Here is a 22,059-nt window from a genome sequence, read left to right as displayed (position 1 = left end):
GTTAAATCATCTAATGTAGAGTCAACATGAGTTTCAGACACTGTCAATATTGTAAATTATTATTTGCAATATGTTTATTAAATCACTTAATTTATTTCTAAGACTGCATATGATAATATGGGCAATTAAAATTTATGTAACAGCGAAGATCATGTTTTTTTTTTAAATTCATAGTTAGAATTTATATTGAAGCAAAACGACTTACACAAAACAACTAAATTAAACTACATATATACATTAATACACATAGAGTCAGACGAACCGTTTTGTATTGCCACTCTCTTTGTGAAGGTTGCAATAAGTGAGCTGAACTCTTGACTTTCATTTCTATCATAGCTCTCGGCCTGATAATACATAAAACATAGAATTTCTTACAATAATACTCACAAATTAGGCAAAACATGAACAGTCTTTAACTAAGAACATAACTGTCTTTTAGTTTCCAGTATCTTAATATTTAGTAAATTGTCATCCTCAATTCTTCAGTTTCAATTAATCAATATAATGTGTAATACAGATAAAACATGGAGTCGGTAATTATATCCTTAAGTTTTTGTCTATGTATCTGTTCCCAGTTCCTCGAGATGCATGTCAGACAGTTCTCAATTCAGTTCAATTACTCATACAGTATCTGCATTCGATGTACTTGTTTCTGATGCAAAGTCCACTTATTAGACTACTTAATTGCCAGACAGCGTTGGTCCAGTTACTTGATTGCAGTAGATGTCTCCCGATTTCTGATCAGATCAGGAAATCAGAAACACTACGGGACGCTAAAAAACTCGCTCTCCGCTGGCCCTCAAGAATGAGCACCAAAGCAGGAGCATCAGTAATCTGGCCACGATGGCTGGGACTGAGGCGTATAAATAGAAGCAGCAGCAGGTGGATCAGATTAGCAATACTGAACAACCAGGCAGAGTTAGACAGGTGAATGGAGTGAGCAATTAGGCCAGCCATCAGTGCCAAAATCATGACCCTCAGCACCATAACACCACAGTTTTTTCAACTTTTTAAACTGTTGCCCACATACTGTAGCAGACACTACCAGCAACATAAAGTTATCCCATAATAACATTACACTCATTTTAATGAAAAAAAGCTTTAACGACTTGTTAATTAAAAGGGCAAGTCAAATATTCAAATTATTATTTCTTTTATACACTCTTGTTTCTGCATAGTTCTATCTTTAACTTTTTTTTCTCATGCAAAGATGTCAAATTTTGGCAACACCAGCAAAGCAACATGTCAGTAAAGATTCAATACTCATTTTAGGAAGTATTTGAAAAGTTGTGCTTTGGGATTTAGCAACACTCCTGTTTGCACCCTGAGATTTCTCTGAGGCAAGTAGGACTGCTTGAAAAGGGCAGACTGCTTGTTGAAGAGGTTTTTGCTACAAAGCCCTGCTTGGGGCCTGAGGCACACACATTTATTCACTCCTGAGAATTTCACAAAGGCCAGTAGAACTGTTCTTTAAGGGCAGACTGTTTTTACAAAGGTTTTTTGCCATGTATCTTTGAGTAGCCACACTAGTTGCCTGAAATACATCCTTTTACACCATAATGTTTGCAGTCTGAACAAAACAGTTTTTGTATCTTTTACTTTAATGTCTCTCACAGAAAATTAGACCATAGACGTAATTATTTTTTAGAAGCCACTAAATTTACTAAGATATAGTTATTAAACATGTTTTTTCTTATAATCCCCTGGATAACAGAAAGGATAAAATACATACCACACGAAAGCTGGAGTCTGACCCCAGCAGAGCCAAAGGTTGCTCAACTCCATTTCAGCCTGAATTGACAAACCAATTCTTTTACGTATTGCTATTATTTAAGGTGCCAATTCACAACACGTCATCTCAAAGCACTTTCCAGAGACAATTTAACCACATTGTACACTTTTTCACTCCTCCCAATAAACTCTATTTATGAGTTTTAAGCCACATTCATTAAAATAAATACAAATAAGTACTTCAACGTGAGTTTTAATTTGTAAGTAGAAATACTGCATAAATAATATACATAATAATAAAAAAAATTTTTATAACTTTATATTTTTAGATACACCTGAAATCCTTTTGTCCTTATTCATCCTTTTTCTTTCAGTGCTTGAATTTAGAGATAAAGGTTAATTCGCCATCTCTTTCCTTCCTTTAGGCCAAATCAATCCACCTTACTCTCTGTCTGCCATTGTCCTAATCAGACCCTTAACTCACTATTGGATTTCAATGGAACAGTCACAGCCCAAAGACCTTCACAGCAAACCTGATCAATGATCCTCAGTTGGCTGTGTTTTTATATTGGTGGGTCCTTCTAGTTTTAACGATTACACAAAAAGGCGACATTGGGGCCAATGTCTTGATATGTCTTACTAGAGTTGAATTGTCATTTGCTTCATGGTTGGTGCCAATCAACTTTGTGTGTTGGCACATAAAAGCCTTGGTATCCAAACCTTTATGATTTCTTTGCCCCTTAATTTACAAAAACAAAATGTTGGTAAGGTTTATCTTTTGTGCAGCAGAAAACAAACGTGATTCCATGATTTCTTCCATTATTCTTTTCTTCCAAGCTGGGTAGAAGAAAACAAAGTGAAAATCAATTTACGTTCAACCTCACTTTAAAAAACAAACAAGGGAAAATGGCTCACATATAAAGTGTTCTTTTCCCAAGACAGTATTTGTTTCAAGGACAAGATTATAACAATAGATAACTCATCGCATGAATCCAATCCCTTAACTAAACTTCATGTTGCCTTGCAGGTCCAGCTGTGGCCCCACTGAGCTCTGGAAATGGACCAGATGCATCCCATCTGCCAGTCACACGCTCCCCCATGACTCAGGAGAGAGGTAGGTCTATATATATATAGTAAGAGGGAATGTTGTATTTGGGCATGCATCTTGTCATGGAACTTTTTTTTTATTTTAGCTAAACGTGCAGACCAATCCTCAATAGGCCCAGTACATGCAATGCTATGTTTGTGCTTTACTTGTTCACTGCAAGGGAAAGGTTTTAAATGGAAACAATATGTTTTGTTCCATTCCACACCACACGGGGCTGCGTGAAGATAAGAGGCCGTAGAAAACTCTTTATGGCAACATAAACTTAATGGGCGTGTATGGTTGTTTTTTCAACTTTTTCTTCTTTAGAATCGTAGGTTATAAAAGATTCATTTCTATGTCTGAAAGTGAGAAATACACAAAAAGATAAGAAAAGAAATGAAGCAAAATGCAGCCAAAAACCCAGTCGATAGGCAAGGCAAGGCAAGGCAAATTTATTTGTATAGCACAATTCAGTACAAAGACAATGCAAAGTGCTTTACATGATTAAAATACAGGAAGATAAAACAGAATCAAAGCAAGTAGGAAAAAAACAGTTGGAAGTTTTTGTTAGATTACATTTATTTATTTGATGATTGTTTTTTTTTTTTATGGAGAAGAAGAGGACTTTGTTTGAGCTAATTTTCCAGTATTTGATTTCTAATTATCTTTAAAGCTGTTAGCATTTGATAAAAAATTTCTCCTTGGGTAGTTGACAATTCCCCAGAACCTTGCCTTTTGTTCTACTACCATAGAACTGCAAAACCTTTCCCATTATCTACAGTTAATTTAACTCTGCCCGATATGCAATTTAACTCTGCCCGATACACACCAATCCTATGGTGCCAACCTGGATAACTGGGGGGATCCCACTCTAGATTACCGATGTCTCTGTAAAATTAAGTACCTTCTGGTGGCACCTACAACCTTCCTCTCACTCTTAGAGAGAGCCTCACGTTCCTATGCGAGGTCTTTTGGTTCACAGGTGGAACAAAACCTGAATTGCCTTTCTGCTCCCCAAAAAGGAAAGTTATCTTTTATTTTGTATGTATATTCTTTATTATTATACTAATGGTAATGCTTTTGAAATGATTAATTTAAAGAAAATATGTTTTAGTTGAACTGTTTAACTAGAACAGTCGAAGGCAATCCTAAACAAATGTGTTTTTAGTCTTGATTTAAAGGAACTCAGGCTTTCCGCACTTTTACAGTTTTCTGGAAGTTTGTTCCAGATAAGTGGAGCATAGGAACTAAATGCTGCTTCTCCATGTTTAGTTCTGGTTCTAGGTATGCAGAGCAGGCTGGAGCCAGAAGACCTGAGTGGTCTGGAGGGTTGATACACTGATAGCAAGTCTGTGATGTATTTAGTTGCTAAGCCATTCAGGGATCTATAGACTAACAGAAGTATTTTAAAGTCTATTCTCTGAGATACAGGGAGCCAGTGTAAGGACTTTAGAACTGGGGTGATGTGCTCTACTTTCTTAGTCTTAGTGAGGACACGGGCAGCAGCGTTCTGGATCAGCTGCAGCTGTCTGATCCACTTTTTAGGCAGACCTGTGAAAACACCGTTGCAGTAATAGATTCGACTAAAAATAAACGCATGGATTAGTTTTTCCAGATCATGCTGAGACATTAGTCCTTTAATCCTGGAAATGTTCTTCAGGTGATAGAAAGCCGACCCTGTAATTGTCTTTAAATGCTTTTGGAGGTTCAAGTCTGAATCCAGACTTGAACCTCTGGATTCAGACTTGAACCTTGTTTTAAACCTGGATACCATAATATGACATTAGCTGAGAAAGTTTGCCACTAACATTTAAACTTACAAAGTTAAGCTTTATATGATGAGATAATCAGGGAAAAGGGAGAAAGTCATAATAAATCTCTGAGATTACAAGCATGAAGACATAACATGCCAACACTATGTGGGGGGTTTAAGAGAGCTCTGCCTCTGACTGACCACAGTAGATAATGACTTATACGGTAGTTAAAAAAGCTACATTTTTGAGAGCATCTAGATATATTTCATGTTGTGCTGCAGTTACAACCATTATTTTATTGTGATGTGATAGCCTACTTTATATTTGTGGGTTATCCTGTGTGAGCTTTGTTTTGTTTTGTCATGTAATAAGTGTTTATTTAGCCAGTTCTTACCTATCCTGCAGTTATGCATTCCTCAAACTATTACTTCAAGAGATACTATCTCTCTTGTAGATCCACTCTACAGTCAAATGTTTTCTCCTTCCTTTGGCTCAGGCAAAGATAATTAAACAATCAGGTGTTGTGGCCTGATAATGCAGGTAAACGTCCAGGATGAATATTTGGAAAGCTGTTATTGATTATTTGTTGAATTGATCCCAATGTAAAAATGTAAGCCTACACCAAGACTTTAGATTCAGCTGTGTTAAACAGGAGATGCATGTAAGAGATGGTAGCTCTTGAGGGCTGGACGTGAGCACCTCTGCTCTAATAAAACTCTAGTTAGTTTTCAGGATTTGAAAACACTTTTTAGGTCCTCAAAAAAAAAGCAAAATGAGTAAATCTTGCAATTCTTATTTGTTTTTGTTTTCACAAAACCCTGCAAAAAGCCTGAATGACTAGAAAGAGACCTTAATGGAATGACTGTAAGAGTCCCTCTCCATCACCCACCAAAGAGCAGTTAAAATCACGGAGAGACAGAGGGAGTGGATGGATGAAGACAGAGGGAGAGAGTGGGGCACTGATGAAATCAAGTTGGAGATTTAATGCTGCTCTCTAATGCCTGTAAACCTCAAACTTCCCCTGCCTCCCCCCCAGCTGAGTCCAGGAAAGCTCAGCACGGTTAACAGGGTCGGCTGTTGTTTATGCTGTTTTTTGCCATGCTCAGATTTACCCCCACCCTCCATACGCTCTCTACTCCACACTTTGCTCAAGTGCTGGCCTCCCTAAGAGCCTCTCTCCGCTCTTCATTTCGATAAATCCACTGACCGTCCCTTTTTTCCCTCTCCTACTTTTTTTCTCGCGTGCTCACTCTTGTCCAGCTAAGAGCGTCTGTGCCAGAACAAGAGAACGGTCTGTGTTAGTGTGCGAAGGGGGAACGTAGCACAGAGAGAGAGAGATGAGGAGAAAAATCCTTGAATGTGTTATTTGCTTTTAGCACTGTCTGCACAATGTTCCTCTCCCCATCCATTTTCCAGGCAATTTAAAGTGCAGTATTACCCTCAGTATTTTTTTCTCCTCCTCTACCAGAATCCCCTTACCCTAATGGAAGCAAAACATTACAATAATGTCCTCGCTCCTTAAACCCAGCACTCGCAGCCTAAGCACTTTCAGGCCCCAATCGCTCTTTTCCCTCTGTCTTTTCCTCCCACACACACGTTCTCTCTCGCTGAAACACTTTCTGCTTAGGCCTGCGTCTCTTTGCAGTACAAAAAAACTCAAGCAGAGTATTTATTGCTCTCTATCTTTATCTCCCACTCACACGCGCACTCGGAAAGCAAATATGTATATCCATATGCACAGCAATAAACTTCAGAACATTTTAAAACTTCTGCCTCCCTTTCCAATATCCCTGCTCTCGAGCAGAAACAAGGAATTACACAAGTGTCAGCTTTCCGTTGTTTCCCCCAAACCCACTAAAGAGTCAGCCTGCGCGCGCCCATTCAACAAAGCGGATGGCTGTCCAAGTATACAGCCGAGCAAACCCAATCCATTTACACCTAATCTGCAACACCGTGCTGGCATGCACACACATTTCTACACCCACACTGGCACTTTTCTCCCTCAATGGCCGCCCAGCGACCTTTCTCCATTTGTGGCGAATTGGCAGACCTTTCAGTACTCTAAAAAAGAAGCAGGAACGTAGTAGCTTGAAAGAGCAAAGCCCAGGCAAGGATCGCTGCAAAATGTCAATTCGAATGGTGCAGGCAAGTTGGGGCCTGAGAGGCTTTAACACGCCTATTGACAGAGCAGATTAGAATAACACAGTAGCCATGGTCGAATCACCAGCTCTGCTGTGGGTTTTAACCCAGAGCAAAACTTTTACATGTCCACTCAGCTTTTATTGTTATATGCATCTCTAAGGCCAGGTGTGTACTTAAACTCAGCTTTTGTCAGCAATAGCACTCACTGTATGCTTTGTCTGTTTATGTGTCCAAGGATCCATTTAGATGTCAGCCTGCTCCTTTTTCCAAATACCTGTTTCATTTATATGAAGTGTATATATATGAGTAACAGTAGGTAACAGAGAGGTTAGGGATCAGATCCTCTTATCGTAGTGAAAGATGCTAAATAAAAAGAAGAATATCCTCTCTCCTACAGTCAGAAAGGCATCTTCTCTTTAAGCCAAAATTCAGTTTTTTTTTCTAAAATATGGAAAACATTTACATTTTTTGTTTCTTACTATTTTATTGTCCTAAAGATAAATGCATATATATATATATATATATATATATATATATATATATATATATATATATATATATATAATTGTTTATATTTCAATACTTTATGTTTTCTATATAAGCTATGTCAGTCAATTGTTATATTTAGGCTTTTTGCACTCTGACAATACTAACAAACAGTTTGGGTTGTTTTTAAGAAAGAATAAAAATAGATATTTTTTTTATCTTTATTTATTGCAGCATAAACCTAAACACCTACCACATTTGGTCCCTATTACATAGCCAACATATCAGGGTCAGCACCACATTGCTGTCAACATGCAGCAGAGCAGGACATGCAGAGCACCTTCAGTTTGCAGCAGGCATTGGCCAAAACTTCTACTAGATGCTAAACCCAATGTCACTCAAACAGTATTAAATAACATAGCTCTTGACACAATGACTTTCCAGCTGTTTTTACACAAATACCTGACAGACTTAAAGATAAAATCTATCTAATCTATTTTCCCTTTTTGGAAGCAAAGGGCTTTTTTTTGTCATTTAATTATTTTTGTTTTTTTCTTAGGTTTCATGTCCAACATGCAAAGGAACCAGCCTGGATCCCAGTTTGCACCTCCCCAGTCCGGACCTCCTATGTCTCCCCACCCCTCACAGGGGGGATCAATGTATCCCAGCATGGGTCCGTATTCACAGAGTGGCCCCACGGGTCCCTATGGACCTCAAGGACCTCAGTACGGACACCAAGGTTTGGAAATCTTCCCATCTGCAGATATTTCAATTTTTTTACATTCAGATTTTAACATATTCTTGATGATTGATTGTTCCTGTTAAAGTAAAATGACATTTTTATTATAGTACAAATAAAATGGTCGTATATTATAATTTATTACTTAGCTGACAAAGGTGCTGAACACAAGTTATCTTATCAAAAATGTTAACAAGTAAAAGTCTTGCAGTATTAAATCCACATCCACTGAAAAAAAAAGTCCACATTTTGAGCTACGACTTCAAAATGCATAGAATGGATTCCTGTCAAGGATTGAACTGAGCTAAAACCAACCTCTCATGTCATGACTTCCACCTGAGCTGCTTCAACTTTCCGACCGGTCATGTTAGGAGGATGAGAGCCTCACATCATCTAGTCAGAGAGGTTTCAGGCACAAAAAAGCCAAACTTGTCTTTTTTTGAGGGCTTTCGAACCCTCTCTCCCTCTGCAATGTCAGCTGTGTCAGAAAGGTTGCTAATTAGGAACACAAAAGGATTTTCAGACATTTCCATCATCCGTGTTCTCATACACACTCTCTCACACACACAGCAAGGTACAGCCATCTATCCTCTCGTGTGGAGGGCCTCACAGTAGGCATTAAAATCCAATGTGACTCTCTGATTATTCATGAGGCACTTGAAACCTGGACAGACCTCTTGGCCCTCTTCATGATATGATTATGAGGGAGCTCAGAAGAGACGAGTCCAGCCAACTTGTCACAAGGTTTATCCACTGAGTTACAATTTCAGGTCCTGCTGAGATTTCAGACATAAAGAAAAGAAGAAGACTTTTTGAAGGTTTATAGCAAAGATTCTTTAAGTTCAGACACTGATCTTGATCTGATCTCTCAGGCAGAATTTGTCCGTGACCTTATTAGAGAAAATAGCTCTTTAATCCTAAAATTTTAAATGCAATCATGTTGAATATCGCAGATTTTGAAATTTTGCTTTTGATATAACAGATTTACCAAAAATCAAAGACTCATACAAAACTTGTTTGATTACTCTGATGTTTTGCAACAGAAAAGATGTTTGTTTGTGTGATGCTGATTTTATATCAGCTGTCCCATTTAAAATATTTGAAATATTAGATCACAGTTAAACCAAAACAAACACACTGAACACGACTGCTGGTGAGAAACAGACTAAAGCAACTTAGAGGGAAAATATTAGTCTGTCTTCAATAGGCTTGATCAGGTTGAATCAATCAAACATTGCAGATCATGTAATACTGATGTAAGAAGTTTAAGATTTCTTCACTTTTGCATGAGGCTCATCCATTTTAAGTTTACAAAATAAGGAGGGGTGACTGTCAGGATTCACTAGCATAAAAAAAAAAATCCCAAAATATTTGCTATTTAGTTTTATATATTCTTATAAAGTTTGAATTGGAAAAATATAAAAATAATGTAACGTGGTTTATTCAGCTGCTTGAAGGCAGACAGAGATATTTTCCATACGCAAACAGTCATTTTTGACTTAGTTTTGTTTTCATGTTTAACGTATATTTTATTTCATTCATCACGTTTGTATAAATAAAGGCTCTTTATTTGTGAAGGCAAAGCTTAAGAATAAACATCTGATAAGTTTAGAGAGCTGATTATGCTTTACTGTGCGAATGAGGTTGAAAAGAAGTGAATTTTCATTTAATCGTAAATTGTAAACTAATTACTTTGAGCGGATCCACCCATCACTTGCACTTTCAAATGTTAGACCTTGTTTTGAAATCAGATTTGGATCTTTGAAGTTTTAATTACTTTTGTAAATCGATTTAAAAACATGCAACTAAATGCTTATTATAAAGCTTTGCAGTATCGTAATAGTTGGGTCTTGAATTATCTGTGCTGACAGAAGCCACAGTATTAGAAGTTTAGCTCCGCCCTGATTCCCTTGATGTGACATTCCTACTGTAGTTTACAGAGGATCCCAATAACAGCTCCCTCCCAATTTCCTTGGTTCTAAATCAGCTTGAAAAACACTCGGGAAGCCGTTGCAGCACCAAGTTTTTTTTTTTATAATTTATGTTCCTACTTAGTGGTCCTCTTATAACATGATGTTTTGATGCAAACATTTCATTAAAACACCAGAAAAAGTTCTCCATCTTAGATCAATGTTTATAAAAATGCACATTATCGGAACAAATCGTGGCTTTATAAGGATGCTTTATTTCAAAGTATGTTTTATCTGAAGTTCCTTCAATAAATGTAGATAGACATCAGAAAGAAAAAAATACAGCATAAAGTTATATATTATTGTTTTGGGTTTTTTTTTTTTTTCAGCTAATATACCTTTAAGACAGCACACTAAAGAAAAGAGAGGTGATCATGTAATTTTCCATCAATGCATGTGAGCTTCTAAATGCTTCATGCTGTCTTCCCAGCAGATCTTCATGCAGTATTTAGTAGAAAACATCCTGTTTGATGTGCTTTGACAAAGAAATATTCACATCAAGCATTTGTAAAACCATTTCCGGCCAGTGTGAAGAAAAAAAGAAACCTATTACAATCCAGGAAATAAAATAAAAAAATGAAAAAACCTCTGTGATTAGGCATTATTCAGTTGGCATTACAACATGCTACAGCCGACCATCAAACAAATGCTGACATCTGCTGTTGCACTTTATTTTTTGCCCCTTGCAGCAAACCACAAGAAACATTGTGATATTTCTTTTTTGGTTAATGTGAGTTTTAAAGTGTCACCTTGATAAATGCACCCGTCCATGCTTGTGTTTTCCCAAATTTGCAGCCGCTCCCTTACATTTGTTAATGTTGATTAATAGCCCTAATGCATTTGGTATTTGGTCTCCCTTCTCCTCCCACTCTTATCTCTTAATGTGACTTTGGCTGGGCTGCCAGCCCAGTAAGCAAAGAGAAATAGAAAAATTAAGGAAGCAGAGAGCGACGGCGAGGCGGACTTGCCTGGAAGGAGCTCTCTAAGCAGATGAGCGTGAAATCTCAGTTGGATGACAGAAGCGAATGTCTCCTCATCAGAGTGCACACATTCTACACATTTAAAATAGATTTCTACATTGGAATAATCAGATGTATTTCTAATAAAGTGTCATCAGTTGTTTTGTTTTTTTTGGAGGGGGGGCTAATCATAATGTTTTCAGACAGCAAACTCACATACCATGACATAAATAACAATAAAAAAAAGAAAACATATCTTTAAAAAAAAGCTAAACTGAAGTTTAGTTCCACTTCTTAAAGACCAAGTACATTTTTTAATTAGCACCATGGGACTGCCTTTAAATATTTAATAAAAAAAAGGTTTTATTTAGTTTATTCTGGACCTACCATCTTCATTGTGGCCTAACCTTTGTTAATTAAACAAATATGCAATATAATCATGATCAGCTTTTTGTCTAGGATTGTAGCTAAAGCATTTTAAAGCCTGATAGGAACCAATATGCTTTCCTCATGTCTGTATATGTGTTCATATGATTAGAACAAGGATAGATTAAACTGGCTGAAGGCACCTGATAAGATCTGATAGGAGCCAGATTACTCCTTCCCTAAATCTTATTATTATTTTGGGTCTTTTATATGAATCTCCCTATCCAGTACTGATATTGTAAATTAGTCAGATTTAAATATATATATATATATAGATATCAGGATGTTTTTTTCAGCGTTTTATTTTCATTAAACTGTCACAAGTACAGAGCAACAAAATTAACTTTCTGCATTTACCCATGGGGAGCAGTAGGCTGCCTTTGTGCGGCGCCAAGGGAGCAGTGTGGGGTTAGGGGTCTGGCTCAGGGACCCAGAGTGGAAGCCTGTGGGAGTGGGGCTCATACTCAGAACCTCAGGATTCCAAGCACAATGCCCTTACAAGAAAGCTGCCACTCCCCATAAAAAAAATATGTCAGCATGCATCTAAAATATTCGATGTAAAGATGCTGACAGAAATCATTTGTTTTCATACAGTTCTGGTTAAAGTTAATTTAGCCAATTAGTTTATAATAAATGGGTCAGTTTTTCTAATACGTGCTGTTTTTCTCTATTTGAGTAATATCACTTCATCAAGCCTTTGCTAACATTCCACAGTAAAAAATGAGTGATAGTATATATGATTCATGCGGATATCTTATCGGTTCAATGTAGATATCGCTCATTACTAAAAGCTGCATCAGAAATGGAAAAGTTGTACTGGGACACCCTGAGACTACTGTCCTCAGCTTTTCATTTACGTGAATTAAATGCTCTGCTGATAAAACAGAGACAATAAAATTCCAATAGTTTAGAAGTTTGAGTTTTTTAACAAAACATACACTCCTTTAAAGGAGTAAAAATGCCAAATTCCTCATTGCATTGAGTGAAGGAATCTGTTTTTCAGAGTGATTTAGATGTTTTTATCTTTACCTTGTTATAAACTCAGTTCTAGTTATATTTCACAGGATTCAAAGGGATTTCAGGGCCAGGTCAGGGGTGAGTGTGTGTTGAACAGGGCAGACAGCTGCTGGTCATTGTTCCTAATGACAGCTCCATCTGCTTCTCTTCCCTCTCTCCGCTCCACTAACAAATTAGCCTGAGCTGAATCTCGCTCCAAGTCCCTGAACTCTGCTCTGCTGATTTTTTTATATATTTTTTTTTTTTTTCATTATTGGCTCTTCTGCACGTAGGGAGTTTGAGTTCTCATTTTTGTGTGATATAACATTTTCAGTACAGACATACAGAGAAGGACTGTTTGCAAAAATATTAAATAAATCATGATTTGTAACTCTAAAGGGGGATGAGGCTGCTTTTTTTTATTAATGATAACAACTCGAACAGAGCTTATTTAAAAGTTGTATAACAACATTTTTAAAACTTTTTTTAGCTGTGTCCATGCTTGTAACTCACAATATATTGATTTCCGTATCCTAAAATAGAGCAAGTTTAAGGCGGAGAGTGATCATTTATTAGATGGTTCATCTGAGGGAAGTTCTAGCACATTTAACGTCAGAGATTGTCAATCCTGTGCAACTCTCACCAACATAGCTCTTCTAATGCCCACACATGCATACAGTATCTCCATTATAGTATATTCAATCAGCTCTTCCACTAGAATAGTTAGTCTTTGTCATAAAAACTTTTAGTTTTGACTTTTACAGAATCCTTCGATTCTTAGGCCATAGGTGAATCCAGATCACCCTAACAATTTATTCAGCCTTCAAGAAGCAAAAAAAAAGTATATCATGTCATCAAGTAAAGACATTGGTTTTTTTTTAAGTGTGCAAAATTAATAGGAATACAGTTATAATACCATATCCATCTGCTCCTTGTACATAGAAAAGTTAAATAAGAAGTTAGCTTTACACAGCTGCAACCTGTCCTTTTTAAGACTTGACATTGCTGAATTGGTGCAATATAAAAATGGTAACCCTTAGGCAAAAAAAGACAAAAAATGTTTTTCGGGCGTGCTTCGGTGGTGCAATGGTTAGCGCACATGACCCATGTACAGTGGCCTTAGCCCTCGATGTGGCAAACCTTGGTTTGAATCTTTCATGACTTTATCAAGAGCTCGGACCCACATGCAGATAAACCAGTCTAGAGAGACAAGGGAAAAAGTTTAACAGGTTTATTGAGAAGTTTTGTGGAGATTCCAGTGTTGCTCTGAACACTGCTCAAACGGAACTGAAAGGTGAGGGGAAGAGACTGCGATTAGTTCAGGTTCAGTGAGAGAATTGATTCTCGAACTTGAAGAGGAGAAAAGGTTGGCAGACTCACGTTTCCAGAGATTAGGTTGACTCTTAGACTCCAGCAGGTGAGGAATGTGTTCCGATGTTTGTCTCATACGGTGGAGGGCGGACAGGGTTATCCAGAATGCGGTTGTTTGTAGATGAACGGAGAAAGACTGACTGCCACTCAGATTTCCTTGCTTACTTGAACGGACTGTTGTGGAGATGAATCCCTTACTCAGTGTAAAGTTCAAACGTTTCCTCGGGGAAAAGTGGATCCAAACCTCTGGTTTGTTTCCTCAGCTCAGTTTGAAGCTCATCCTTGATCCTTCCAGGGAGAGAAGGTCCAAAGAATCCAGTTTGCAAGATGACTTCCTGCCGAAAGGCAAAGACCAAAAACAATGTAAAGACTCAGGTTGACAAAAACTCAGTTTGACTCAGCAAAACTCAGCTTGGCTAGAGTACCCAAAACTGGCAGCCAACTGTCCAACAAAAAAAAGCCACTAGTGCTGTAAAAACTAAAGAAAAAAAAAAAATATATATATGTATATATACCTCCTTTTAGCTGGTAGAGATATAACCAAAGCTAACCCATGTTTTCTGGCTCTTTTATAGCAAAGGCGCTCCATCAATCTTTCAATAAGATGCCATACGTTCTCTATCTGAAACTGACAGGCTTTCAGACAGGAATATCATTATTCACCATACATGGCCATGCCTCCTGTTTAAAATGCTCTTTCTGATTCTGAAAAGTATATTTAATTTACTTGTTGACAGGTTTATGTTTCAATACTTTCCAGATTTTTTGATTTTCTACTTTATGAAATATGCTTTTTAATTAAGTGCCTCAAGGTTATGCTATTGTTTATGCATCTGTCAATAGATAAGTCTATAACAGTATGATATATGAAATCAGGCTTGCCAAAAATATTTCTCCTTTCCCCTTTTCTTGCTGTTTTATAGCGCCAGCAGTTTGAATTCAACTCAGCAAATCCAAACATTGTTGAAGCTACTAAATGTTTACGCCAGTGCTTTGAAAGCCCTCTTCATCCAAACTCAAGCTGATCTGTTTAGGTTGACGTCAGACTCCCCTTAGGAATCAAATGTCTGCAACAGCTGTTTGAAAAGACATGCACTTAGACGTGTTTGAGAGCCGGCGTGTTGACAACAGCAGACTCATAATCAGACGGCAGAGAAGAACATTACACCATTATGGAGAGTCTGTCTCAGCTCAGCTTTTTCTCTCTCCACTGCCTTCCCCACCTCTAGGGTGTTAAGGCTCTCTGCTGGTAATGACCATGCTGCAGACAGGACTTTTAAGCCTTAGCCTCAATTTAAATCAGCCCACAGAATGAAAAAAAAGAAAAACTCATGACTCAAGCCAGTGCCTTGAGGAGCCGTTAAGTCTTGGGAGGAAATTGACAGTTTGAGGAGCTCAGTTGCCCCAAGGTGAACCCCAGCCCCGCTGTGGCTTAGAAACCCTGCTGGGGAAGGTGCTGAGGTGGCTGTCTGAGGATGTGGGTCCTCAGGCAATAAGAGATGCTGCAAAAAAGGTCATCCTTCCATCCGAGCATGTTGTAACAAAAAGTCAGTGTGACTCATTTTAAGGGTAACTTAAATTGCTCTTACCGATGTCTTCCACTAATATTATCCACCTTCAACAACAGCTATGAAAAGTAGGAGAGGAAAAGGATGATATTCCCTTCATTAGTGCTCAGCCTGTACAGGCTTCTGCACTCGGCGTCTCAGGCATGTAGCTATCTGAGTTCCTCTCCTTACTGATGGAAGTTCATTTGTCCTGAGGGCATGTCGTACCTTCCTCCCCGTAAGACTGCCTCGGCTGTTAGTGCTGGCCGCTCCGGTGTGCTGAGAGAAGCAGGAGACTGTAATCTCCTTGGTCACACTCCGGCTCTCCTGTGGGACTGCAGGGATAAAAACTCAGCGCAAGACGGAGCGTCCACCAAACCCATGACCACGTTGAGAATTTCCGTGTAATTGTGAACCAAGCAACTGTGCATTTTCCTTCTCCTCCTATATCGCCAATACTCTCTCTGAAAGGTTCTGAATACGGAGGAGTGTTATAGAAAAACAGACTAAGAAAATAGAACACAAAAATGTGCAAATAAGACATGATACTGTATCTTGGTTCCGTTAATTTATACTGAGTTTGGTTTACAGCATGTGTTAAGACGGAGGGTCTTTTTTTTAACTACTGTAGGTCTGGTTTCTGTCAGTTTTTTTTTTTTTTCATTTCTTCCCTTTGTGGGTTGCAACTTTCAGAACCTGAAAGAAAACGTTTTCATTTTCTTAGTTTGTACTGTACAGCCATACCCAGCGCATGGCTGTACAGTACAAACTGGTTGTTATCCTGCAAGCAGAACACTTCCTGCCCCCATCTGCAGTGGTGACGCCGTCACCCTTTGGGAAGATTATTGCAGGTATTCAGTGCTGCTTTAGGCCAGCTAGCCAGTACAAACACATCGATTAGCATTCTCTTTGCTCACCCTTTGGTCTGCACCTAATGGGTCAAGTATATGATTGCTGCAGCTAATACCTGACCACAAAATGACAAATTCAGTATTTCAATTTGAATTAAGCACATTCTAACTTTTAAATACAGTCATTTGATTTTTAAATCTATTTTTACAAATAAAAAGCAGTTTGAATTTAAAATTACCTCATATTAATCTAATTCATTATTACGAAGGAGTATTAGAGCCAGGCAAGAGATTTTTTTTTCAAATACGAGAATAAAGTCATAACATTATGAGAATAAAGTCGCAATATTATGAGAATAAAGTCGTAATATTACAAGAATAAAATTGCAAAATTACGAGAATAGTCATACATTTACGAGAATAAAGTCATAAAACTAATAGAATAAAGTTGAACAATTACACGAATAACATCATCACACCATGAGCCATTTCAGAGAGAAAGCTTCGCGCTCTGACCAGCATATGACGGCCAAGGAATTCAGTATGCATGTGAGAATAGCACAGTCAATGTCTAATAAAACTCCTATAGCGTAAATTTTAAATGCAATGTAGCTTTAACTCTTTCCTTAAATAACTAGAACTTTACTTCCACAAGTGGTTAGACTTCGTTTTCAGATATAAAACAGTCTAATAGAACATCTAATTAAAAATCTTTGCAAAAACTTTATTAACAACATTGTCTAGTTTAAAGGCTGAGCTTGTCGTCATGGGTTTCTGGCATTCTGACAGTCCTTTAGCAAAGAAATCACTAAGAGAGACCCCATTGGGGAGCCTTAGATTAACCTTGACCCCCTGTTATAACAGCGGGTCAAGTTCTGCACGCTAATTTCAGACAAACTTTAGTCTCATGATAAGCAATAAAACTTGACAACACACTAATGGACACTTCCAAACACTGGTTTCCAGTTTTCTGTCATTTGTTTCTTTAGATTATCTGCCAAAAAAGAAAAACAGATTGTCCAAATGGGGCTTTATGATATAAACAACTCCCCAGGAGGTTTTCCTGGAGCCTCATCCAGTCGCAGACTCCAGAAACTGCAGGGTGATGGTGAATGAGTGGCAGGCAGCCATGGGTCTCAGGGCTGAGAAAGGTCACTGAGTGGGACCTCATTCCTATACAAAATTCCATCAAGCTGAGCTAAGCGAGGTTGCATTCCCAGAATTTCCACATTTGGCAATTAAAAGTTGGAAATGTGTCATTATTTAATTCACAGTTGAGAAGTTGCTCCCTCATTTACTTTATTCCATACCCCCCCACCACCACCAGCTAGTTCGTTAGCTGAAATCCTTTCTTTCTCTATGGTTCCTCATCCTGGCCCTAGAATACATAACAGGTGTCAGCCGTACTCAGCTCCCCCAGCCCCAAGTAGACATTACAATTTTCGGACAAAATTATGTGGAATGGTCGAGTTTTATGAAAAAGACTTTTTTTCCGTCGACTCTAAATCTCCAGGCTCTGAAAGTTTATTTTTTTTCTTCCCCGCATTTTCCTCTCTGCTCCTCTGCTTCCTTTCCCACCTTCTGCTGCTTCTGCCTCTTTGCAAGGCCTCACAGGCTTATGTCATGTGGATAGTCCTTTTTTTCCGCTGTAGCGACTCTGAGACTGTGGGAAGCCATTTCCATTTTCACAGTTGTTTTTTCTCCCCCTCCTGCGTGGAATATTGTCATTTAACTTCTTCCCGTTAGAGCATGCAGAAAAGCCTTCAAGGTTTTAAAGGGACTTGATCCCCTTTTCCAGACATATTCTCAGGGGATTATGCAGTGAGGCCCAACTAAAGCACCCTTAATAAAATCAAAATAAATAGCCCCCGTTACAATGGGAGATGCCACATTTTTCATTTCTGTTTTTGCAGGGGATTTGTCATGAATAGGGAGTATTATTGTGGAAACAGCTCAGTGCCTGCAGAGGAAATACTCTGCCCTTTAGGAGCACCCACACATTATAGCAGGGGTTTATAAATGCGCCAGAATGCTCAGTGCCTTGCCTTAATATCCAAACTCTATGAATTTTTCACCTTTGGTCACAAATTTTATTGCATCTGGTTTGGATTTCATGACAAAGTAAAATGCATAGAATACATTTATTCTTAGCATTTTTAATACATTTTAATACTTTAATGACACAATTCGGCTGGATTGTTGTCGCAAAGAGATTAGTATATAATTGCATATCTGAAAACACAAAATAGTCATTGGCCCAATTTGCTTACAGGCCCAAAAAGTTTTATTTTGATCTTATCCGACCTGAGGCCTTTGATTATGCTCCGTTAATATTAAATCCCTTCAAATAACATTATAGCTGGTGGACTGTATGTGAACGTGTGGTAAAGGTAGTGCTTTTCTATGCTGTGCTGTATATAATTGTATTTGCCAGCACGGTTCTTCCTTGTGTGTCTCAGTTGGAAGTAAGCTGAGGTTTTAAAGCCAAAATGGAAGGGTTTAAGTGTGCCTTAGGAAAGCTTCTGGCATCTTGGTCGCGTGGCACTCCAGGGCAGCAAGAAAGCATTTACTGCAGATTAGAGCTCCTCTCAAGTGTTTCACAAAGTCAGCCTTAAGCTTGGAAATTGTTCCCAAGGCTATCCACCAAGCTGCGGTGGAGAAAAATGTCATCAGAAACACATCCTAAATGTGTTTTTTTTTCTTCCTTTTCTTGCACACATAGTATTTTAAGAGGTCATGCATTATAATTTTTTCCATATCTTAATTTTTTTTTCTCATTCTTTATCATTCAAAGTGCTGAAACATTGTTATTTGTGCCATAATTTTCCATATAAAGGAAAAACTGACAGTACAGTACCCCTCCAGATTTATTAAGCCTTTATAACTTCTATGGTTTAGGGATTTCACCGATCCATCCAGTCTGAACATGAATTTATAAATTGATTTATTCTTTTTAAAAAATGTCCCATTTTTTAAAAGTTGCTTGTCCTATCTGTATTATCTAGGTAACTACCCTCGCCCCTCTAACTACATCGGATCAACAGGAAGCAGCTACAGCGGTCATTGCAACAGTATGGGTATGAATGCTACTAGCCCAATGCATGGTCAAGGCCCTGGAGGAAGGAGCCACGGCCCTGGAGGCCAGAACAGGACCTACCCAGTTATGGGTCCCACTTCTCCCAGCATGCCACAACCAGCTGGGCCAGGAATGGGTCCTCCATCTAATCGCAAGCCACAGGAAGGAGTGGTAGCCAACTCCGTTCACAACAGGTGAGAGTATTACAGGGCCAGAAAGCAATACTAAAAAATCTTTAGTTTTTTTTACAATGACATTATTAGAAATTAAACAAGCTGAAAATAAGCTTTTGTCTTCATACGTTGTATCTTAAGAGGTGTGTTCCCTTATAATTAAGACTTTGGGTACTTTGTTGCTACTTTTGATTTAGTTTCTTAGTCAGATTTTAAGCTGACTTCTAGAACAGCTGCAGAAAGCCTGAGAAAAAATGCCAGAAGATGACCACTGCACAAAGACATGTCAACACCCTATGAAAGTGCAAAATGAAATATAAAAATTTTTTCCTCAACATCCACCAATCATCTGATTTTAGCCTCAACATCACCTGTACTTGTACAGTATAGCACTGTATTGAGTCCAGGGACCCTACTGAGCTTCACACACTGATGGTAGTGAGCTAGATTATAGCCACAGCTGTCCTGGGGCTCGCTGACAGAAGTGAGGCTACCAAACGCAGTTATCAACAGGTCCTCTGACCACCATCAGCAGGCAAAGCAATCCTGCCCGAGGCAACATCTGATAGGATCAGAGCTGGGGTTTGAACTCATGACCCTTTGGTTGCAGGACAAAGTCCTGCCTCTTGCACCGCTTTAAATCCAAATCTTTTTGCTGTAGACATGTTTTTTTATGTCATGTTTGTAGCCCTTTCAGATGGTTCAATGCCACTTCTAGGCTTTTATGATTGCTGAATGTGAACTTAAGACAGTTATCTTCACATTAACCGGTATGAATATACTTCGGGGCCTGGGTTTCACTCCTAGTTGTGTCAGGCAGGCCCTCCAGAGTTTAAAGTTTAAAGTCTCATAATGTATCATAATGACTGGCTCTGGCAATCAGTGAATATAAAAGCTTAATTTGATTGTCCCAGATGCAGATCAACGCTAAAATTAAAATCAACTTATTCAATACATTTATTTCCTGTATTATACAGTAGTAGTTTAAGTCTTTGCCTGTGATGCCAAGGACCAGGGTTTGATTTTTTGTTGCACCTGGAGCATCAAATTCTCCATGTGTCTGAGCAAGTTGTAATGACTTGCTGTGAATACACATAAATCCGTTTAGTTTTATTACAAATCATTTTCATGTTACACACATCTACACTACATTTAGTGGCCCTGTGGAGGATGAAGTTAGACGTGTAGAGGTTGGGAAAAAATGCATAGTCTGGCGTTTCAGGGGCCCATGATGGTCTAAATAATAAAAAGTTCTAAATTAAAAAAAATGCATTGAAATGGAAGCTCAGAGCATTTTAATGCTCTGAAATTATATATCAATGAATTGTTTTTGCACCACATGTTTTCTCCCACTTTGTTTACATTTGATTACTACTGCACTCCAAGAAATGGAAATTTCATGAAAGCTGTACAAAATAAAATTTTGTTTTGTATACACTCTGTGTATACAAAATGATGATAAAAGTTGTCTAGATCTAAGTAAATTAGATGTGCACCAGAAAAGAGACATCTGACATTTCAATCTGCAACAATATCACATTTTCTAAGTTGCAAAGGCAACCTAGAAAATATGAATATAGACGAGTCTTTGCTCATTGCTGTGCAACAGGTATGTAAGAAAATATAAAAAATTATCTACACCTGTAGTAGATGTCTTTATGACATGCATATTGTAAGCAGAAAAACAACAAATATAGACTTTTAAGCAGCTCTTTACATTTAGTTATAGATTGAAATATAAGATTAGAGTGATAATCCATTTCATTTGCACCTAATTCTAAAATGAATGTTCATATTTTTTGACTACAGCAGTGAGAACCTAGTCAATGCAGCAGAAATAGTCAGCAAATATTTTAGTAAAATCAAGGCCTTGTTCAGCTCTCTCTCCTTTCACTCCTCTAGGGGCCATTTAAGAACTTATCTGAACATATCTCATAAAGTCCTTGATATCTGAATTTTAGAGACAATTTATTGCAAAAGATATATAAAAAAGATGCAGGTATTGGCTTTTCACAGGGAAGTGTGTTGTGGACACAGTATATTCAACCCGAGAGAAGAAAAGGTACTAATATGCTGTAACTGTGAGACCACCTGAGATGAAACTGACACCAAGGTCCAGAAGACACACAAACAAAACACAATATTGCTTTAAAAAAGTTTTATTAAAGGGGTTTAATTCTTCCATCAGTGCTGGTGCCTTGATTGAATGCATGTGATGCCAGAGAAAGAGATTTCTTGAGGGACTGTGTGGGCAGTAAACTTTCTCTGAACCCTGCTCAAGGGAACCTGTGAAAACATAACTGTCGCCTGTGAAGACTTCCTCATTCCTGGTAATTTGTGGGGCTTTTTTCGTAATAATCCATCATGAGAGCAGTTTAGCTGATGTTCTGTTGAAACCGAATCAGATTTCAGTTGTAACTTCCCTTTGTTGTTTATGATCTGAAGCCTGTCTCCAACAATAATTCCCCAATTAGTACACATAGAAAAATGCAACTTTGCAGGGTTATGGTTAGGGTTAGGCTTAGGGTGTAAGATGCACATAAATACACCCATCAACATACAGTTTTTAGTTTGATGTCCATCTACGTCCAAATACCACAGATTCTTTATTTTTAAAAGCTACAATGTGCAATTTTTAGTGGCATCTAATGGTTAGACAGCAGATTAGAGCGACCTGCTCCAATGTAATAATGCATAGTAATTTCTAAGCAATATAAACATAAATATTGAGACTTTAAGTTCAGAGATTAT

At 38.0% G+C, this 22,059-nt stretch overlaps 1 protein-coding gene across 1 annotated transcript in view; it reads left to right on the top strand.

Annotated features, from left to right (window-relative positions):
* The window catches only part of LOC119790236 (AT-rich interactive domain-containing protein 1B-like), a 261,129-nt gene that overhangs the window by 203,342 nt on the left and 35,728 nt on the right, over positions 1 to 22,059 (top strand). Inside the window, exons 6-8 of the mRNA XM_038295693.1 lie at positions 2,759 to 2,845; positions 7,760 to 7,939; positions 19,065 to 19,329. Coding sequence (XP_038151621.1) covers positions 2,759 to 2,845; positions 7,760 to 7,939; positions 19,065 to 19,329 — 532 coding nt within the window. The remainder of the gene's footprint in view (positions 1 to 2,758; positions 2,846 to 7,759; positions 7,940 to 19,064; positions 19,330 to 22,059) is intronic.

Source organism: Cyprinodon tularosa, unplaced genomic scaffold (assembly GCF_016077235.1).
Source record: "Cyprinodon tularosa strain WSP-4 unplaced genomic scaffold, ASM1607723v1 ctg359, whole genome shotgun sequence".
Classification (NCBI taxonomy): Eukaryota; Metazoa; Chordata; class Actinopteri; order Cyprinodontiformes; family Cyprinodontidae; genus Cyprinodon; species Cyprinodon tularosa.
Note: the sequence above shows the minus strand (reverse complement) of the source record. Positions and strands in the feature narration are given on the sequence as shown.